Source organism: Trichechus manatus, unplaced genomic scaffold (genome assembly GCF_000243295.1).
Source record: "Trichechus manatus latirostris isolate Lorelei unplaced genomic scaffold, TriManLat1.0 scaffold00080, whole genome shotgun sequence".
Lineage (NCBI taxonomy): Eukaryota > Metazoa > Chordata > Mammalia > Sirenia > Trichechidae > Trichechus > Trichechus manatus.
Window position 1 is genome coordinate 8,740,083 of NW_004444016.1, and position 20,744 is coordinate 8,760,826.

At 40.2% G+C, this 20,744-nt stretch overlaps 1 protein-coding gene across 2 annotated transcripts in view; it reads right to left on the minus strand.

The window, feature by feature from the left end:
- DIAPH1 (diaphanous related formin 1) overlaps positions 1–20,744 on the minus strand; it is a 116,563-nt gene that overhangs the window by 9,706 nt on the left and 86,113 nt on the right. For both annotated transcript variants that reach the window (XM_023735633.1, XM_023735634.1), the window contains exons 18-26: positions 8,487–8,585; positions 5,763–5,857; positions 5,318–5,419; positions 4,866–5,105; positions 4,636–4,765; positions 3,795–3,919; positions 3,062–3,226; positions 2,801–2,936; positions 758–844 (exon numbers count right to left, since the gene is read on the minus strand). In XM_023735633.1, coding sequence (XP_023591401.1) covers positions 758–844; positions 2,801–2,936; positions 3,062–3,226; positions 3,795–3,919; positions 4,636–4,765; positions 4,866–5,105; positions 5,318–5,419; positions 5,763–5,857; positions 8,487–8,585 — 1,179 coding nt within the window. The remainder of the gene's footprint in view (positions 1–757; positions 845–2,800; positions 2,937–3,061; positions 3,227–3,794; positions 3,920–4,635; positions 4,766–4,865; positions 5,106–5,317; positions 5,420–5,762; positions 5,858–8,486; positions 8,586–20,744) is intronic.

Below are 20,744 nucleotides of genomic sequence, written 5' to 3' on the forward strand. Positions count from 1 at the left end.
TGGACCAGCCTCTTGGTCACTACACATTTTCCTTAAAGGAAATTTATCCATTGATCCTGCCCTATACTAATGCCTGGATCATTTGTCCTCCTGTCCCCATAATTCTCGTTACAAGCTCTGGCTCAAGGTAATCCGTTTAAATCTTCCAAAGATCAGGAGAGGACGTTGCAGGGGAGGAAGTGGGAGAAGGCGAAGACAGTGGAGGCTAACAGCTCCTGAGAAAAGGTGGTTTTCAGACAGCACAATCCTCCAACTGAGATGTTCCTCTACATTCTGACATCTGGGGATAATGGTGCTTAGCCTTCTCTATAGGATTTTATACTTTCTATTATTAGGTCTCTCTCTATATCTTTTCTGCTTGTGAACTTGAGAGTAAGACTCTGACCTACATTTTCTTTGTACCTCCTACATCTAGGGTACAGTTTTGTATTTAGATTCATTTATGTACATCAATAAACACCCACACCTTGTGTCCTGCAGCATGGCCCCTTGCTCCAGGTTTCTTAAGAACAGGGAGAAATCAATGTAACTGGTTTGCTGTAAGTCTCTCAAGCTCTAGTTCTCCTAGTCAGTAGATACTTTCTAACATGGGAGGAACAGGAGCAGATAATCCACTCTAGATGCAGAACACTATTGTGGTAGAAGATTCTAAATCCTTAGGGCAGCGTTTGCTGTTCTTTAGCCCAAAACTAGCAGGACCAGGAGCAGACGAGCTTCACCTCCTTTAGCATTTAGCTGGGCTCCAGTGACTACTTACCCTGACGAGGTCCTCTCTTCCGACGGAATGCTGCGCCTGACTGCAGGGCTTCTAGAAGACTGTCCATCACACCTGTCTCATCGCCCTCTGTCATGAACAAAGATGGAGATGTAAACTCTTCAGCCTGAGCAGCCCAGAAAGCATCAAGCTCCCCAAAGAATGCATGGCTATTGCTTGGCTTCCCCTCACCCGTAGTGACTGGCAGCTAGGCTTCTCCTTACCTGTAGTGACTGGCAGCTAAGACCAGGCAAAGAGGGCTCAACCTCAAGTCTCAGAGGCCCATGTTTACTTATGTCTGTTTAGAAATGATTGAAACAATGGATTTCATAGCCTACTGTCAATGCAAACCTTGGGATATTTTCCTGCAGGGTCCAGTGACCCCCTCTCTCCACCCCAATCAGGACTAGCACACAGAATTGCAGAATTACCCAACTCTAAGACCAACCTAAGTAAAGAAAATGGGATTATGAAACTAATAAGCAACTACTACTGCCTCTTTATGGTAAAATATTTCACTCCAGTTTACATAATGGAGAGCCTTGTTCGGGTTTCAGAGCAGGGCTGAGGAAAGATGAGAGACCATTGATAACAAGTGCATTTCACTTAAGTGCTGCCTCCAGTGGCTACATCTTCCTGAAACCAGCTATACATGTAAGAGGAGCATCCTGGATAGAATACAAAGAGTTAATGTAGAATTCTTGCTCCAGCCAGGCTCGGTTTCCATGGCAACAGCTCAGGGTGGTGAAATCTAAAACTGTGAAATCCCTAGGAGCCCGCTGGCTGCCAGCTTTAAGGCGGGGGCTCACTGCTCCTGGTGCCACCTGCTGGCTGAACATCACCAGTGCAACTGACCTACATTCTAACCTCATTTGCTTGCCCTGGGGACTGGGGACAGGGCAAGGTCCAGTACGCCACCTGTTGACTGGGTGCAGCCCTCATCCCACATGTCAGCTGGATTTCACCTTTTCCCACTGCATCCTAGACAGTACCTGGGGTAAACCCTGGAGGCCTAGGGTATGAGGGACAGTGAAAGATACTTGGTGTGAGCTTTACAGCATTACTAGAACAAAGTTTGTGGCTGGGTAAGGGCAGGGTAATTGCTTCCCAGAAAAGTATACAGAAAAGAAAGAAATGCAGGCAGCTTCCTTAAGGCTCAAGATCCTGGTCTATGGGAGCACCACAGAAATTGCCAAAGAAAAGGTCTTGGAAGCAAGAGGTGCTAGAGCAGCCCTTGCCTTTTGTGCTCAGCAGAGTGCTGTGATTCTTGCCAGACCTGGCAGCCCTGAAAATCCCTTCACTTGCAGAAAGCTCACGGCCCCTCAGGTTCAGGGAAGGGTGGCATCAGCTCAGTGCTGTAAGCCATATATGCTGTATTTCCGCTGCCCAGAGAGAGAAGGGGGGGGAGGGGATAGGGAATCAGCAGCAGGAAAGAAGCTGAGACAGGAAACAGAGGGCCAGTAATTGAGACCATATGCTTCAACAAAGGCATGCTTCTGGTAGTGAAATAAGAGATTCTGCTGGAGAAAGAGGGTGGCCAGCTCCAGTCCCTCCCCTCCAGAAGTTCAATCCATTTACACTCTTACAGGTGTGACAACTGTACTAAGGTACTGGAGACACAGTACTTAGTGAACTAAGCAGAAAGGGCGGGCAATTCACCATTAAAAAATGAGAGAGGGGCCAGGAAAACATTTTGGGGAAAAGAATGAAAGCTTTAGCAGAGGGTATGAGAACAGGCCAGAGGAACCTTTAGACAGGCAGAAGGAGAGAGCACATGTTACAGCAATACTAAACTCACTGGGGAGATGAGACACAATACAAGAACCAGCAAAAGAGAGAAAAAAAGATTTTAGCATGGAAATTTAAGAGTATGCATGTAACTGATTTGGGGTTAAAGTCCAGCATCAGGATATTAGAAGGCTGCCAAAAATTACTTGCCAGGAGTTGAGCTCAGACACGAGCTATTCTCTCTGGTCTCTAAATTCTAGACAGAGAAGCCTTCCAAATGTTCCTGCCTCAATCCATCTGCTCTTCTTCACTACTTACCTGCATTCATGTCTATGAGTTGCTCTCTCTTCTGCTGCTTCTCCAGCCGCTCCTTCTCTGCCTTCTCCTTGGCTAGTTTTGCTCGCCGCATCTTTTCCTCTGTCTCCCGCCGCTTCTGGTTCTCCTTGACTGCTTGCTGTGGGGGGAAAAATGAACACATGGGAATGTGTACACCCACACATACCCACACTCACCAACATGAGCCCAGTGGAGAGTGAGAAATATCCACAAAAGATTTAGTCACCAGGTACCCTTGCTCACCAAAAACATATTCTTAAAGTTGTGCAGGTCCATGAAGAATTCTTCCACAGACACTTTCTTGGGGTCAAAGAGGAAGTACTCGCCCAGCTCCTTATAGAGGGTCTCCATGTTAGAATGCATCATTCGCAGCTTGTTATACTGTTCCTGTGCATCCTTCACAAAGCTGTGCAGCCAAGGAGTAAAGGACCAAGACCAGAGAAATACTCAGATAGATCCATGTTGGCATGCACAAGGATGTTTAATATAGCACTGCTTATAATAGCAAAAAACAGAAGAAATCCAAATATCCAAAACAGACAAATGGTAAACCATCAACTATGATACACTTACGAAATAGGAGATGGTAATTAATAGAGGCTGTTCTGTATATACTGCTATTGAGAGATGGCTAACCATATGTGAAAAAAGCAATACAATGAAATCAGAAAGAAGTCTTTGGGAAGGGGAAGGAGAAAGGAGTACGCGAATGTGTGTAGTGGAGACGCGGCACAGGGTGGGGGCATTAGGCAGGTTTATATGCATGGTTTGCTTTCCCTGGTCCAACAATGAGAATGCTTTCAAGAACTATGTATTTAATGAAGGAAAAAAAAAACCTTTTAAAAGGGAAAAATTATAGTCATTAGATCTGTCCTGCCAACCACCTCTCCCTACCCCCTCCCCCACCCTACCCTGCCACCATAAGAAGTTTTCTTTCCCCTCTAGGATGCAGTTCCCTCATTCTGAGAAAGGATATAGTCATTTTTTCAACAAACTTGTCTTTCTCATCTGTGGCAGCTGGGAAATTCTGAACATCACGTTCCACATCAGAAATTTGTTTCTTCATCTGATCTAGGTTCTTTTGCAAGTTCTCAGCAGAAACTAAAGAAAACACAAAAACAGTAAGAGTTTACTCATCCCAGCCTCAAGACCCCTTTGTTTCCACCCTTCAGGTCACAGCTGGGGCTATATACACACATTCTGGTACTTATTTCCGCTCTCTTATGTGCTCTCCTCTAGCTGTTTCACACATTTAAGTTTTCATCTTTTCAGTGAAACTACAAATTACTTGATGGCTGAACTTCCAGTCTCTTCAAGGTATACAGTACTAAGAACAGAACAAAGGCTTCATTTAATCTGATAAGAATATGAAGTCCCCTGGGATCTTGGTCTCATTTATTTTAGAGAACAGGGTTTGGGAGGAAGGAGACATACACAGAAAATATAAAGGCAGAAGCCTGCTTCCATTTTTTTTTTTTGCCTTAGTTTCAGGATAGTAAGGTCTGATTTTTGTTGAGCCAACCTGTATTTTCTGAATAAGAAAATGAGTGTTAACCTAGACTAAAAACATCTGCCTTTCTTTCAGCTGTTCTTTAGTACTGGAGAAATCAGTGTTTCCCATTTCTACACCTGCAGACCTCTCTTCTGCCTTATACTCCCTTGTGGCTTAGACACTATGCCTAACCCCTCTCTGATTCCCACTTAAAATAGTCTGAATTGAAACTGATCTAAAATCTAGATTGTGTCTTATCTCCCTCTCCATGAGGAGACTTTAGGAGCCTGGAACCATCTTCTAGCTTCACCCCAACCTGCCCCACCTCGGCTGGCCTTCTCCACATGGGCAAGTTCATCCGGAAACTTGAGGACATCAGGATAGTCATTCTCACACAACTCAGCTAAGAAGTGCAACAATGTCATCTTCTGATCTGCGGACTTGGTGTCTCGAAGCTTAGGGTGAGAGAAAAATTGTTAGTCCTGACATGCCTAAGATCACCTTAGGCCAACAGCAGTTTGTCACTCTGTTGTCCTGGTCTAACCCCCGGCTCACCTTACAGAGGAAGCTGATATCGAAGCCAAAGGCACCAGCATTCCTGGAGCCAGCATTCATATAGTTTCCAACAAGCAAGGTAATCTCCAGGAGGCTAGAGAAGTTCTTGCTTTTGCGTAACTCCTCACATGCAGCAGTCACAGAAACAATCTCTGGCTTGATATTCTCCACTTGCTCAATGAATTGTAGCTTGAAGAGGATGGCATTTAGGCGAGGCCGCAGCCGGGGCACAGTGCCCATCTAGAAGGAAAAAGAAGTTCCATTACAGCCAAAAGAGAGAGAAAAGAAAGAAAAATATACAGGTTTGAACCTTCTATGGAGGATCACAGTTCCAGAGTAGGGAGGTGAGAAAAAGATAGGTTCAAATTAGACATGAGGCAAGAAGCAAGTGCCCAGGCTGCTGTCCATGGGGTGGGGGCAGAGAAGAGGCTATGGTCACAGGCCTCACTTACCACCACGCCAAACTGCTCTGACTCAGCCAGGTCATCATATTCATCCTTCAGTTCAGAAAGCATTTTTAACTGTTCTGGCTCTGGCATCTGCTTAATGAGGTTCTGAAAGGGAGAAGGGACTGTTCTCAGTTTGAAGGGGATGAGCTGACAACTCAAGCTTTAACTTGACTCTTTTACTCTCCTATCAGTCCCATAATCTGCCCAAGGACTATTAAGAAAAAAACATGTGTTGGAGGGGGGTGGATTAGAGACACTAGTGAGATGGCAGGACTTCTGAAAATATACCAGAAATAACTAACCATCAGGAGAGATGGAAACTTCTCCAAAGCTAGTATTCTCTAAGTCAACAGCGTTAGAGCACCCTCCTCATCTAAGCAGAGAGGAGATGAGGTTAGTGTACAGCTATACAGAAGAGCCAGCTCCAGCAGACGACCTTGCTCCTTACCTGAATCATAGACTCAGTCAGAACGGCCTCATTCACCTCCAGGATGACAGTCTTGATCTCTTGATAGGGCATTCGGAAGGAACCCAAAAAGATTGCTGCCAGAAGAGGAGATATAAAGACACTTTCTTCTTATTCTTCCCCTCTCAACCCATTCTACAAACCTATGCTGGATAATCTTCCTAAGAGGGCTCTCTTAAAGTCACTCTCAGAAACCTCAGATAGTTCCTTACTGCCTATATAATTAAAACTCAAGTTCCTGAGTCCTATGTTTAAGGGTCCCACCTCTCAGCTTTCTTATTCATTAATCCCTACATTTATGTCACACACCAGCAACACTGTTCCATGCACCACACTCCAAAAACACCATAATTCTGTGCTTTTGCTCACACAGGAGGTCTCTGATCCTTCTGTCAATATACATCAAAGACTTCCCCCCATTCTGTTTTAGTTCCCCACTTCCACGACTCCATCCTCAAAGCTGCCATTGCCTTGAACTGCTGTGATTCTTAAAATGACATATCCCATTCCCTAACAAACACTTCCTATCCTTCTAGCTCTCTCACTTCCTAATCTTTTAAATTGACTCTTCAACCTCATCAGGAGTCTCTTGGTCTCCTGATAACTCCATTTTCTCTGAATGTATCAGTTCCACTCTGCCTTCTCTATTTAATGGAGACCCCACAGTCTGTCATTTTACTCAGTCTCTACTGTTACTCCCAATTCTCCTGTTTCCTACTCCTTCCAGTCTCTGGTTAATCCAGCCATCTCATTTCTCTGCTCTTACACCTAAGCTAATAAGCACTGCTAGTGAAAACTCTGCAGATCAGAGTCTACGAATTGGTAGTGGTACCAATGAGACCTGGGACCTCGGCACTGCCTAGCAATCTGTCTGTGTGTCCCTAGTCCATTCTTTCCATCCCCTCTCAGCAGCTCCTCCAAAATATCTCCATTCTCCCAACTGTTCCTCCACTTCCCCAATTGTTATGAGAAGACCTTACTCTTCTTCTTCACTGAGAAAAATTGAAGCCACCAGTCAAACTACTTGCTCAGCTTTCTCTCATGGCATCTACAACTTACCAGCACTTGGGAGCCTCAATAGGAGCCAGGCTAGAAAAGGCTTGGGTAAGGACTATTTTGGAATCACCTAGAAGACAACTAACTGTGCCAGGACTTCTGTAAGTTTATCAGAAACTATATTCATGTACTCATCGTTTCCTCTTGTTTCAACAGAAGAGGTGGCACTAATTATTAAACCTTGTCTTTCAGCATTTATACATAATCAAGTTTCTCCTATCTTAAAAAAAATCCCTTCCTGACCCAATGTTCCTCTCTATTTACTATCTTCTTTCCTTTACTTTACAGCTTTTAGAAAATACAACAGTCTCTTCTCTCTTAGTTCCACAGCTCTCATTTATTCTTCAACCCAAAATAATGTGACTTCTTTTCCCACAAAGCCAACGAATAAACAAACAAACAAACAAAAACCCAAATCAAACCAATTGCTATTAAGTTGACTCCAACTCATGGTAACCCCATGTGTGCCACAGTTAGAACCACAGGGTTTTCAATGGCTGACTTTTCCGAAGTACATCATCAGGCCTTTCTTCTGAGATGCCTTTGGGTGGACTTGAACCTACAACTTGCGATTAGCAGTGAGCACACTGTTTACACCACCCAGAGACTTCAATGAATAAACAGCAATCATTTATTTAGTGTATACCCTATGTAAGACATTGTACCTTAATCACAATAAGCAATCTACATATATTATCTCACTTAACCTTATTCATACTATCCCTATAAGTTGATATTATTAGCCCTACTTTACAGAACGGAAACTAACGCTTGAAGTTAAGCCACCGGTCTAAGGTCACACTGCTAGTAAGTGTCAGAGGCAGAATTTAAATATGGAATTGATTCTAGAGCCTTTAAAAGAAATGTACACAAGTTTATCATAAATTTTAATGATATAAAGGATGGGCAATTTACAAATAATAATAAAACATACAGTACTCTTTACTGTAAATTACACATAGGCAATTGAGTCTTAGAGAATGCTATCATTGATTTTTGCTGAAATCTTACATCCATTGCCAACTATGTTTACAACTGACATCAATGTTAGCTGATATTTTCCTTTACATTAATGAGCAATACAAAGGTGAAAGAACAAAAACATACACCAGAACTTCTCTTGTCAATGACGTGAGGAACTTCTTTACTGAATCAGATAACAGTTAAGAATACCGGAAGAATATTTCCTCAGTTTTGTGTTACTCATAATGTTACACCTACAGACATAATACTCTTTTATGTTTAATCGCCTTTGTTAACATTTTCTCCATCATTTTTTTAAGTCTAATCTCCCAGAGTCTTTGTTTTTAACCATTATACTATACTGAAATTATTCTTCCTTAGGCTCTTGACTCTCCAAATGCCAGATCCAAAAGATACTTGTCCTGCCCTGATTTTACCTGACCCTTGTCTTCACTGGACACTGCTGACTACTCCCTCTTCTTATGACTATGTGATGCTATTTTCTCTGGCTGGAACCTCCTTTGAGGTCTCCCCCTTTCCCCCTTGCCTACTTGTCCCTTAAATGTTAGTGTCCTTCAAGGCAAACCTATGGTTTCAACTATCATTCAAATGCTATAATTATTCCACCAGAACTAAATTCTTAGAGAACTTCTCACATTTCAAATAGTTGGGATCACAGTTACTCACAGAGATTCTGGGCTGTCTTGGAATCCAACACCTTCAACTCTTTTACTTTTTTCTTTTGCACAGATTTCTCTTTTTCTCCACCTTCCTGATCCTTCTTGGCTATGAAGAGAAAGATTAGAAAAACACGATTAAGGACAAGCTACTTCTGTGCCTTACTGAGTTATTGTCCCAGCCTGGAATTGCCCCTCCTTCTCCTCTCTAATAATAATCTTCCTATTGTATCCCTTCAAGGTTAATCTCCTCTTTAACTACTCACCCCTTCTATTGCTGATTCCACCAACTATAATAAATAACTTATTTTCATTTCTTCAATAGTTCTTCAACCCACCTACATCCTGTCTACTTGCAGAGATCAGCAAACTTTCTGTAAAAGGCTAATCAGTAAATATTTTAGGCTTTGTGGGCCATATGGTCTGTCTCAACTTCTGAACTCTGCCAATATAGCACAAATGCAGCTACAGACAGATAATACATAAATGAATGGACATTGCTGTGTTCCAATAAAGCTTTATTAACAAAACAGGCAGTCGGTCTGGGGGCTGTAGTTTGCCTGTACTGGAGTCTTCCACTGTGCTATCCTTCTGTGCCTATTAAAAATCCTAATATTTTTCATGAGGCGGAGCCAACATGGCACTATAGACAGAAGCATCACACCGTCCCTCCACAGCAAAGACCCAAAAAACTAAGTAAAACAGAGACAAACGTCAATCCTGGAACCCTAAGTGTCAAATGAAGAGATAAAGAACTCAACCAAGCACCGAATGGAATAAGAAACTGACAAAGAACGGACAGCAAGAAGAGATACGGAGCAGAGGTCCTTTATCAGCTAATACAGCACGGATTTGCGATCTTGGGTTCCTGTTGGAGATCAGTGGACAGGCAGTATGTGAAAGTAGCTTCATAGAGCTTCCAGTAGGAGAGAGAGCACCCAATAACCAGCAATACACACTTTCCCAGCCCCCGCACCCTTCTTCCTCCTACTTGGCCTCCGCTGCTTCCCAGCAGGCTGCAGTTGCTCAGCCAGGAGGTGCCTGCTCCATGCCACTTGGATTCATCCTGCCCACACCAGCTAGCTCCTTCAGTGCCATTTCTTTGTTGCTGGTGTTGCATTTTTCAGCTTCCTTTGGTTTCTTCCCTGTCTCTCACCTCCTCCCCCACCTTTCTCTCAAACACCTGGCTCCGTGTGCCATTTTTGCTTCTTCTTGACAGGCTGTGAAGTGCCACTCGGCTGGGAAACTGCTTCCCTGGTCCGTGCCACCATGATGGTGGGATCCCTGGGTACTTTTTGTTTTGTTTTTCTTCACTTGTCGGTTTCTCGTCTCTCTCTACTTACCTTCTTTCCCTGTGTCCTGAATATCTGGTGCTGTGTGCCATCTCTGCCCCTTCTAGCCAGGCTGTACTATGCAGCTGCACTACTGGGATCCCTGGGGGCATTTTTTTTTTTTTCCTTCATTTCTCAGTTTCTCATCTCTCTCTACTTACTTTCTTTTCCTGTCTCCTGAATACCTGGTGCTGTGTGCATCTCTGCCTCTTCTAGCCAGGCTGTACTGCACGGCTTGGGAGCCATTTCCCCAGTCTGTGAAGCTGTGCCAGTAGGATCTCTGGGGGTGTTTCTTTCTTTTATTTTATACTTTTTTTTCTTTTTTTTTTTTTCTTTTTGTTTTCCTTCATTTCTTAGTTTTCTGTCTCTCTCTACTTTCCTTCTTTTCCTGTCTCCTGAATGCCTGGTGCTGTGCGCCAACTCCAACCTTCTAGACGGGCTGTGACCCGAGGCCTGGGAGCCACTTCCCTGGTTGCTGGTGGGATCCCTGGGGGCATTTCTTTTCTTTTTTTGTTAATTTTTATGAATTTATTTTTTCTCTTTTCCTTTTTGTTTTTCTTCATTTCTCAGTTTCTCGTCTCTCCATTCCAATGGCAGGCTCCCTTAGCACTTTTTCTTGGCTCCTGTTTCTCTCTCCTCTCTCCCTTCTTTCCCATACCCAACTTAGCTCCACGAATGACAACCTCCCCCCTCCTTCCTGCCTATCTGCACCATGCGCTGAACATCACAACCCTGAGCAACACAGGCACAGCCTACCGGAACCTGCCCTGCAATGGGCCCCGGCCGAAACTGTTGGCCCAAACACGTGTCACAAACAACCCATCCCAGCAACTCTCCTTCAGCTGGACCTGCCCTGCTGCACCAGAGCTAAGCAAATGGCCCTGCCCATTGGACAGGGAGGTGAAAACTATCGTGCCCACAGATGAACAAACAACAAAAAACACGCAACTTGCCTACTCAGACATAACCAAATAAGAAAAAAAGCAGGATGAAACAAACCTACAATTAATAAATGAAGACAATGACACTGATACTGAATATCCCAAAGACAGTAGACAATATCAAAACATACAAAAAAAGAAAAAAAAGGACAGGATGGTTCCAGTAGGCGTCCAAAATAAAATACCAGATGACTTTTCAGTAGAAGAAAAGGCACACCAACTACCTGATAGGGAATTCAAATCTCTAATTTTCAGAGATATCCAAGAGTTGAAGCAAAAAGCAGACAAAAAGGAAGAAAAAATAGACAAATTCATGGAAAAGGCAGACAAAATCATGGCAAATACAGATAAAACAATGGAAGAACTCAGGAAAATAATACAGGAACAAAATATCAAAATAAATTCACAACTAGAAATCATACACAAACAACAATTCGAAAGCCAAAAGATAAACAACAAGATTTCAGAAATGGACACTATCATAGAAGGGCTGAGGAGCAGGTGTGAAACAACAGAAGATGGGATCAGCAAAATTGAAGACAAATACTTGGCTACCTCTTTGTTTGAGGAAAAATCATAAAAAAAGAACGAAGAAAAATGAAGTAACCCTGAGAATTATGTGGGATACAATCAAAAGCAAAAATCTGCGAGTGATCAGAGTTCCAGAACGGGGGGAGAAAATGGAAAACCCAGAGAAGGTCATTGAAGAATTGCTGACAGAAAACTTCCCTAATATCATGAAAGATGAAAAGCTGACCATGCAAGAAGCTCAACGAACCCCATATAGGATAGATCCAAAAAGAAAATCACCAAGGCATATCATAATCACTCTCACTAAAATCAAAGACAAGGAAAGCATCCTGAGAGCAGCTCGAGAAAATAAAAAGTTACATACAGAGGGGAAACAATAAGACTAAGCTCTGATTACTTGGCAGACATCATGCAGGCAAGAAGGCCATGGGATGACATATATAAAACCTTGAAAGAAAAAAAATTGCCAACCAAGAATAATATACCCTGCAAAACTCTTGTTCAAATATGATGGTGACATTAGGACATTTCCAGATAAACAGAAATTAAGGGAATATGTAATAACCAAACCAAACTTACAAGAATTCGTAAAGGGAGTCCTTTGGTTCGAGAACAAACAACATCAGATGACAGCCTGAATCTACGACACAAGATCACATCAGCCAGATACCAATCTAGGAAATGAACTCTCAAGGACTATTCAAAATGAAAAGATTTACAATAGGGAACCACAGAGGTTAATCTGTAAATGACAACATCAGAACAATAAAAGAGGGAATAAACGGTGTAGGTATAGAACTTTCTAATGGAGAGGAAGACAAGGTAATACCAAGTAATGAAAGACTGGTTCAAACCTAGGAAGATAAGGGTAACTTTCAAGGTAACCACAAAGAAAGTTAACAAACCTACTCATCAAAATAAAGAAAACAAAGCCTCAGTAAAAACAAAATCCACAAAAACAAAAGAAATGGAAAAAAAATCCACAAACAAAAGTAACTCAGTACAGGAGAGTAAGAGGAACAAAGAAAATGTCAGCACCACAAAAAAAAGCACTACAAAATGACAGCAATAAACTCACACCTATCAATAATTACACTGAACGTAAATGGCCTAAATGCACCCATAAAGAGACAGAGAGTGACAGAATGGATAAAAAAACAGGATTCATCAATATGCTGTCTATAAGAGACACACCTTAGACAAAAAGATGTAAATTTTTAAAAAATCGAAGGATGGAGAAAAATATATCAAGCAAACAGCTACCAAAAAAGAGTAGGAGTAGCAATACTAATCTCAGATAAAACAGACTTTAAAACAAAATCCACCATAAAAGACAAAGGGCATTATATCATGATTAAAGGGATGATTCATCACGAAGGCATAACCATAATAAGTATCTACGTACCCAATGACAGTGCTCCCAAATACATGAAACAAACTCTAACAGCACTGAAAAGAGAAATTGACCGTTCCACTATAATAGGAGGAGACTTCAACACACCCCTCTAGGTAAAGGACAGAACATCTAGAAAGAAACTCAACAAAGATACAGAAGATCTGAAGGCCACAATCAGCCAACTTGAACTCATACAGACTCAACAGCTACAAAGTACACATTCTTTTCCAACACACGTGGAAGGTTCTCCAGAATAGACCACAAAGCAACCCTCAACAAAATTCAAAACACTGAGATAATACAAAGTATCTTCTCTGATCACAATGCCATCAAAGTAGAAATTAACAGGAAGAGCAAGGGAAAAAAAAATCAATTACATGGAAACTGAACAACACCCTGCTTAAAAACCACTGGGTAACAGAAGAAATTAGAGACGGAATCAAAAAATTCCTAGAATTAAATGAGAATGAAAACACATCATACCAAAACCTCTGGGACACAGCAAAGACAGCGCTCAGACGTCAATTTATAGCAATAGAGGCACACATCAAAAAAGAAGAAAGGGACAAAATCAAAACATTAGCTACACAACTCAAACAAATAGAAAGAAAACAACAGAAGAAGCCCACAACCACCAGAAAAAGGAAATAATAAAGATCAGAGAAGAAATAAATGAAATAGAGAATAGAAAAACAATAGAAAGAATCAACAAAACCAAAAAGTTGGTTCTTTGAAAGGATCAACAAAATCGACAAACCACTGGCCAAACTGACAAAAGGAAGAGGAGAGGATGCAAATAACCCAAATAAGAAATGAAATGGGGGACACTACAACTGACCCAACTGAAATAAAAAGGATCATAACGGAGTATTATGAAAAACTCTACCCCAACAAATTTGAACACCTAGAGGAAATGGACACATTTCTAGAAACACAGTACCTACCCAAACTAACACAAAATGATGTTGAAAATCTGAACAGACCCATAACACGAGAAGAGATTGAAAAGGTAATAAAAAAAAAAAAAAATCCCAACAAAAAAAAGCCCTGGCCCAGATGGCTTCACTGGAGAATTCTACAAAACATTCAGAGAAGAGCTTACACCAGTACTACTCAAACTATTTCAGAACACAGAAAAGGAAGCAACACCTCCAGATTCATTCTATGAAGCCAGCATAACCCTGATACCAACACCAGGAAAAGACCCACAAAAAAAGAAAATTACAGACCAATATCTCTAATGAATATAGATGCAAAAATTCTCAACAAAATTCTAACCAATAGAATTCAGCATCATATCAAAAAAATAATACACCATGACCAAGTAGGATTCATACCAGGTATGTAGGGATGGTTCAACATTAGATATCAATCAATGTAATCCACCACATACATGAAAGAAAAGAATCACACAATCATCTCAATTGATGCAGAAAAGGCACTCAACAAAGTTCAACACCCATTCACAATAAAAACTCTCAATAAACCAGGTATAGAAGGGAAATTCCTCAACATAATAAAGGACATCTATACAAAACCAATGACCAACATCATTCTTAATGGAGAGAGGCTGAGAACATTCCCCTTTAGAACAGGAACAAGCCAAGGATTCCCTTTATCACTACTCCTACTTAAAACTGTGCTGGAAGTCCTAGCTAGAGCAATAAGGCAAGAAAAAGAAAAAAATGACATCCAAATTGGTAATGAAGAAGTAAAACTTTCCCTATTTGTGGATGATATGATACTATACGTAGAAAACCCAAAAGACTCCACGAGAAAACTACTGGAATTAATAGAAAGATTCAGCAGAGTAGCAAGATACATACAAAAATCAGTTGGATTCCTATACACCAATAAAGAGAATGATGAAAAGCAAATCAGGAAAACAATACCATTTATAATAGCCCCTAAAAAAATAAAATACTTAGGAATAAATCTAACCAGGGATGTAAAAGATTTATACAAAAAACTACTGCAAGAAACCAAGAGATCTACATAAATGGAAAAACATACCATGCTCATGGATAGGTAGACTCAACACTGTCAAAATGATAATTCTACCCAAATCAATCTACAAATACAATGCGATCCTGATTCAAATACTAACAACAGTCTCTGAACAGATGGAAAAACTAATCACTATATGGAAAGGGGAGAGGCCCCAGATAAGCAAAGCACTGTTTATGAAAAATAAAGTAGGAGGACTCGCACTACCTGACCTCAGAACCTACTATACAGCTATGATAGTCAAAAAAACAGCCTGGTACTGCTACGACAACAGACACACTGACCAATGGAACCGAACTGAGAACCAAGATGTAAATCCATCCACCTATGGTCACCTGATCTTCAACAAAGGCCCAAAGTCTGTCACATGGGAAAAAGACAGTCTTTTTAACAAATGGTGCTGGCAAAATTGGATGTTCATCTGCAAAAAAATGAAACAGGACCCATACCTCACACCATACACAAAAACTAATTCAAAATGGATCAAAGACCTAAATATAAAACCAAAAACTATAAAAATCACAGAAGAAAAAATAGAATCAACGCTAGAAGCCCTAATATGTGGCATTAACAGGATACAAACCATTACTAACAACACAAACTCCAGACGATAAGCTAGATAACTGGAACTTCCAGTTCCACCAAGATGGAGTAGCCCCATTCTTCTCAGGTCCTGTCTCTTATAACTAAAAACCCTGGACATAACAAAACACCAAGCATAGGAAGACTCCTTATTACCACCTCTTATATATCCCAAATGGGTGTTGCAGAAGCCTCCAAACTGGAACTGCCAACAGGTACAGACAGAAAAGAAAAAACCCCATTCACCCTAGACAAGGACTGAGAAAGGGTGGCCTAACAACAGAAAATCTTTTTTGGCAATACCTGCCATACACTAGCCAAACACCAATGGAAAAATGGAATCCATCAAGGACAAAGACAATCCTCCAAGGCAAGCCACAGACTGGGAGAAAATATTTGCAAAACACATATCTGATAAAGTACCAATATCCAGAATATATAAAAAAATTCTTGGAAATCAACAATAAGAAAACAAACAACCCAATTCCTTTTAATGGGCAGAAGATCTAGGTACTTTACCAAAGAAGATATACAAATGGCAAGTAAACACAAGAAAAGTTGTTCAACATCATTAAGCCACTGAGAAAATGTAAATTAAAATTACAATGGGTTACCCATTAGAATCACTAAAATTAAAAAACAAAACAAAACTGACAATATTAAGTGCTGGTGAGGATGCGGAGCACCTGAAACTCTCCAGCATTGCTAGTGGGAATGCAAAATGGTACAGCCGCTTTGGAAAACAGTTTAGTAGTTTCTTATACGGCTAAACATATGCTTACCATACCATATACCCAACAATTCCATCCCTAGGTATTTACCAAAGAAAAATAAAAACATATGTCCAGACAAAATCGTGTATACGAATGTTTATATCAGCTCTATTCATAGTTACCAAAAACTGCAACAACCCAAATGTCCATCAAACAAGGAGTACATAAACTACGTGTAGCACATCCATACTATAGAATAGTACCCAGCAATAATGAATTATTGATGCTTGCAACAAGAATAAACCCTAAATACATTATTCTAAGTGAAAGAATCCAGACTCAAAAGGCTACTTACTATAAGAGTCCTATGTGACATTCTGGAAAAGGCAAAACTATACCAACAGAAAAACAGATGAGTGGTTGCCAGGGCCTGGGCAGTGTAGGGGATTGACCAATAGGCATGAGGGAACTTTCTTGGAAGTGATGAAAATGTTCTGTATCCTGATTGCTGGTTACATGTTGTATGCATTTGTCAAAATTTATAGAACTATACACATAAAGTGGAGCCCTGGTGGTGCAGTAGTTAAAGTGCTTGGCTGCTAATCGAGAGGTCAGCAGTTGGAACCCACCAGCCAGTCCACAGTAGAAAGACCTGGTAATCTGCTTCCATAAAGATTACAGCCTAGGAAACTCCATGGGGCAGTTCTACTCTGTCCTATAAGGTCACCATGAGTCAGAATCAACTCAATGGCAACGGGTATACACATAAAGGGTGAATTTCACTGTATGTAAATTATACTTTAGTCATCAGAACAAGGGGATATTGCATGGTTTAAAATCAAGAAAGGTGTGTGTCAGGGTTGTATTCTCTCATCATACTTATTCAGTCTGTATGTTGAGCAAATAATCCAGCAGCTGGACTACATGAAGAAGAATGTGGCATGAGGATTTGTGGAAGAATCATGAACAACCTGCGATATGCAGACAACACAACCTTGTTTGCTGAAAGTGAAGAGGACTTGAAGCACTTACTGATGAAGATCAAAGACTACAGCCTTCAGTATGGATTACACCTCAACATAAAGAAAACAAAAATCCTCACTACTGAACCAATAAGCAACATCTCGATAAACATATAAAATACTGAAGTTGTCAAGGATTTCATTTTACTTGGATCCATGATCAACACCCATGGAAGCAGCAGTCAAGAAATCAAACGACCTATTGTATTGGGCATATCTGCTGCAAAAGACCCCTTTAAAGTGTTAAAAAGCAAAGATGTCACCTTGAGGACTAAGGTGTGCCTGACCCAAACCATGGTATTTTCAATCGTTTCATATGCATGTGAAAGCTGGACAATGAATAAGGAAGACTGAAGAAGAATTGATGCATTTGAATTAATGGTGTTGGCAAAGAATACTGAATATTCCACGGACTGCCAGAAGAACGAACAAATCTGTCTTGGAGGATGTACAGCCAGAATGCTCCTTAGAAGCGAGAATGACAAGACTTTATCTATCAGGAGGGACCAGTCCCTGGAGAAGAATATCACGCTTGGTAAAGTAGAGGGTCAGCGAAAAAGAAGACTCAAAAAGACGGACTGACACAGTGGTTGCAACAATGGGCTCAAACTTAACGATTCTGAGGATGGTGCAGGATCGGACAGTATTTTGTTCTGTTGTACACAGGGTCACTATGAGTTGGAACTGACTCAATAGCACCTAACGCAACAACAAACCCGACTAAAATTGTATCATGAAAGTCATTAAAACAGAACAGTATAAAGCTACAATAATTATAACAGAGCAATACTGAAAGAACACATTAAATAAATAAAAAATAGAATACATTCTAGAAATAGATATGAAACATTTAGTATGCTAAAGTACCAACTCAGATCAATGAGAAACAGATGGTCTAAACCACAGGGTGGTAAACATTTTCTTAAATGGCCAGACAGTAAATATTTTAGGTGTTGCAGGCCATACAGTTTCTCTTGCAGCTACTCAACTCTGCCAGTATATCATGAAAGCAGCCATAGACAACATGTAATCGAAAGAGCATGGCTGTGTTCCAGTAAAATTTTATTAACAAAAACAGGCTGGTCACAGTTTTCCTGAATCCTAATTTAATCAATAGTGTGGGAACAAATAGTTCTCCAAAGGAAAATAGAGCCTAACTTCATGCAATTCACAATAATAAATTCCAGATACATTAAACATTTAAGTGTAAGAAACAGAAATACACCGTAATTTTGAATAAATAGGAAAATATCTAAAAATGCTGGCAAAACGTTTAAAAAATCACCTTGAAAGCATGGAAGAGCTGACACAATAGTGGTGAACTGCTCCAGAGAGGTAAGCAAAACACTGGAACACTGTTCTGATACCGGTTAATGGACTTGTGGTGTAAGAGTAGACAGGAGACAAAATCCAGGTCCTGTCCAAACTGGGAAGTCTCATATGTGACTCTCTTCTCATTAAGCTGGGAACTCAAAAGGCTACATCCACAGGATGAAGGTAAACATAACAGACTTATCGTTGGAAGACCCAGAAAGCCTACACTCAAGAAGTAAGGTGAGCCAGAAGTAGATCAAGCCCTTTCACAATGACAACCAAGCCTTGGCACACACAGTTCAGTCCCTGACTGGATTAAGGTGATCAGTCCCCATTCTCATCTGTCTAGAGAAGAAAGTGACCTCTCTTCTCTACAGAAAGACAACATCATCTGGAACCTCTACAATTTTTATACATAATGTCCACCATACAATCAAAATTACTAGTCATACCAAAAGCCAGGATCATATGCTCAAAGTTTAGGGGAAAAAAAACAAACAGGAACAGACCAACACATGATCCAGATACTGGAGTTAGCCAATAAGGACTTTAAAATAACTATGATTAACATGTTCAAGAATATACAGGAAAAATATAGATGAAGATGTTGAAGTTCACCAGAGAAATGGAATTTCTAAAAAAAAGAAATCAATGGACATTCTAAAATTCAAAACTACTGCAAATGAAATGAAGACCTCAATAGATGGGCTTAACAGGAGATTAAACACAGCAGAAAAAGTTAGTGAACTGGAAGACAGGTCAATAGAAAAGATCCAAACTAAAGCACAGAGAGAAATGGAAAGCAAAAAAAAAGAGTGTAAGGGCGGGGTCAAATTAAGGCATGTGAGAGCCCTAAACACTGATAATCTGTGGTGCCCCCTCCTCTGCTTACTCACACATTCAGACAGGATATATGAGTTATATATATACATGTATACGTGTGTGTGTGTCTTAGCTATCCATGATATAACTACTTTTTAAATGCAACTATAACATTAGCAATTGAATGCAAAAATGTTGATGTGGTGTTGAAGTGGTAGGGGCCTCACAGCTTAAACAACCTTGCATGTGGCTGCTCTCGTTACCCTACATGCACTTTATTTCCGGCTGGCACATTCTCACACCCTGGAGCTGGTATCAATTTCATTTAGTGCCCTGCCAGTTCCCTTCCACTGAGGTGCTTGCTTTTCCTTGTGTCCTGTCTGCTTGGCATCTATGGGTCTTTGCTTTGGACAACTGGTGTCCCTGTTCTGTTGATGCACGCCTTACATAAAGATAGAAATGTTGCGAGTAAAATAGTGGAAGAAGACATTAACCAAAAAAAAAAAAAAGCTAGTGTAGCTACACTATCATATACTGTAGATATAATTTGTGATAGAGGTTTTATATCTAGTAATTCTCATTGCAGGAGCTCTGGTGGTAAAATGGTTAAATGTGTATCTGTTAACCGAAAAGGTTGGCGGTTCAAACCCATCAGCTATTCCGCGGAAGAAAGACATAGCAGTATGCTTCTGTAATATTTACAGCCTTGGAAACTCTATGGGGAAGTTCTACTCTTCCCTACAGGGTCATTTTAAGTTGGAATCGACTCGACGGCAACGGGTTTGGTTTAATGCTTATTGCCTTGAATAGAGACATTTCATAATAATATAGAGTCAACCCATATGGAAGATATGACAATTCTAAATCTAAATATACTCAATAATTTATTTTCAAAATAGATAAAGTAAAAAGTAACTGAACTAAAAGAAGAAAAGGAGGAATGCATAACCATAGTGGAGGAATTAACACCCTTTGCATGAAAACTAATGAAACATGCCTACAAAAACTTGAAAAGGATATAGAAAAACTGAACACATTTAACAAACTTGATTGATTATTAGCACAATGCAACCAACAACGACAAATTACATCCTTTTTCATATGCACATAGTAAATTTACCAAAATTCACCATATGCTGGGTAAAAGCACTGAAATCACTTAAAGTATATTCTCTGATCATGGTAGTGTTAAGCCGAAAATCAGTAAAAAGTTAACTAGAAAATCCCTGACTATTTGGATATTGGACAGGTAACGGTCAGATAAGAAATCACAAAAGAAATTAGAAAATATTTTTAATGGAATGAAATCAACATATGAAATAGGACAGATGGAACATATAAAAAGTACACAATAAGATGGTAGATTTAAACCAAAACAGTTCAGTAATTATATTAAACGTAAACAGACTAAATGGTCCACTAAGACCAATATTTTCAACTGAATAAAAAAAAAAAATCTAAATATATGCTATTTACAGGAGAAACATCTAAAACAAGGATACAGAAGGTTTGAAGTCAAAAGGATGAAAAGTATAAAGGTATGCCAGGTATATTCTAACTAAAAGAAAGCTGCTGAAGTTATATTAATATGAGACAAAATAGTCTTTAA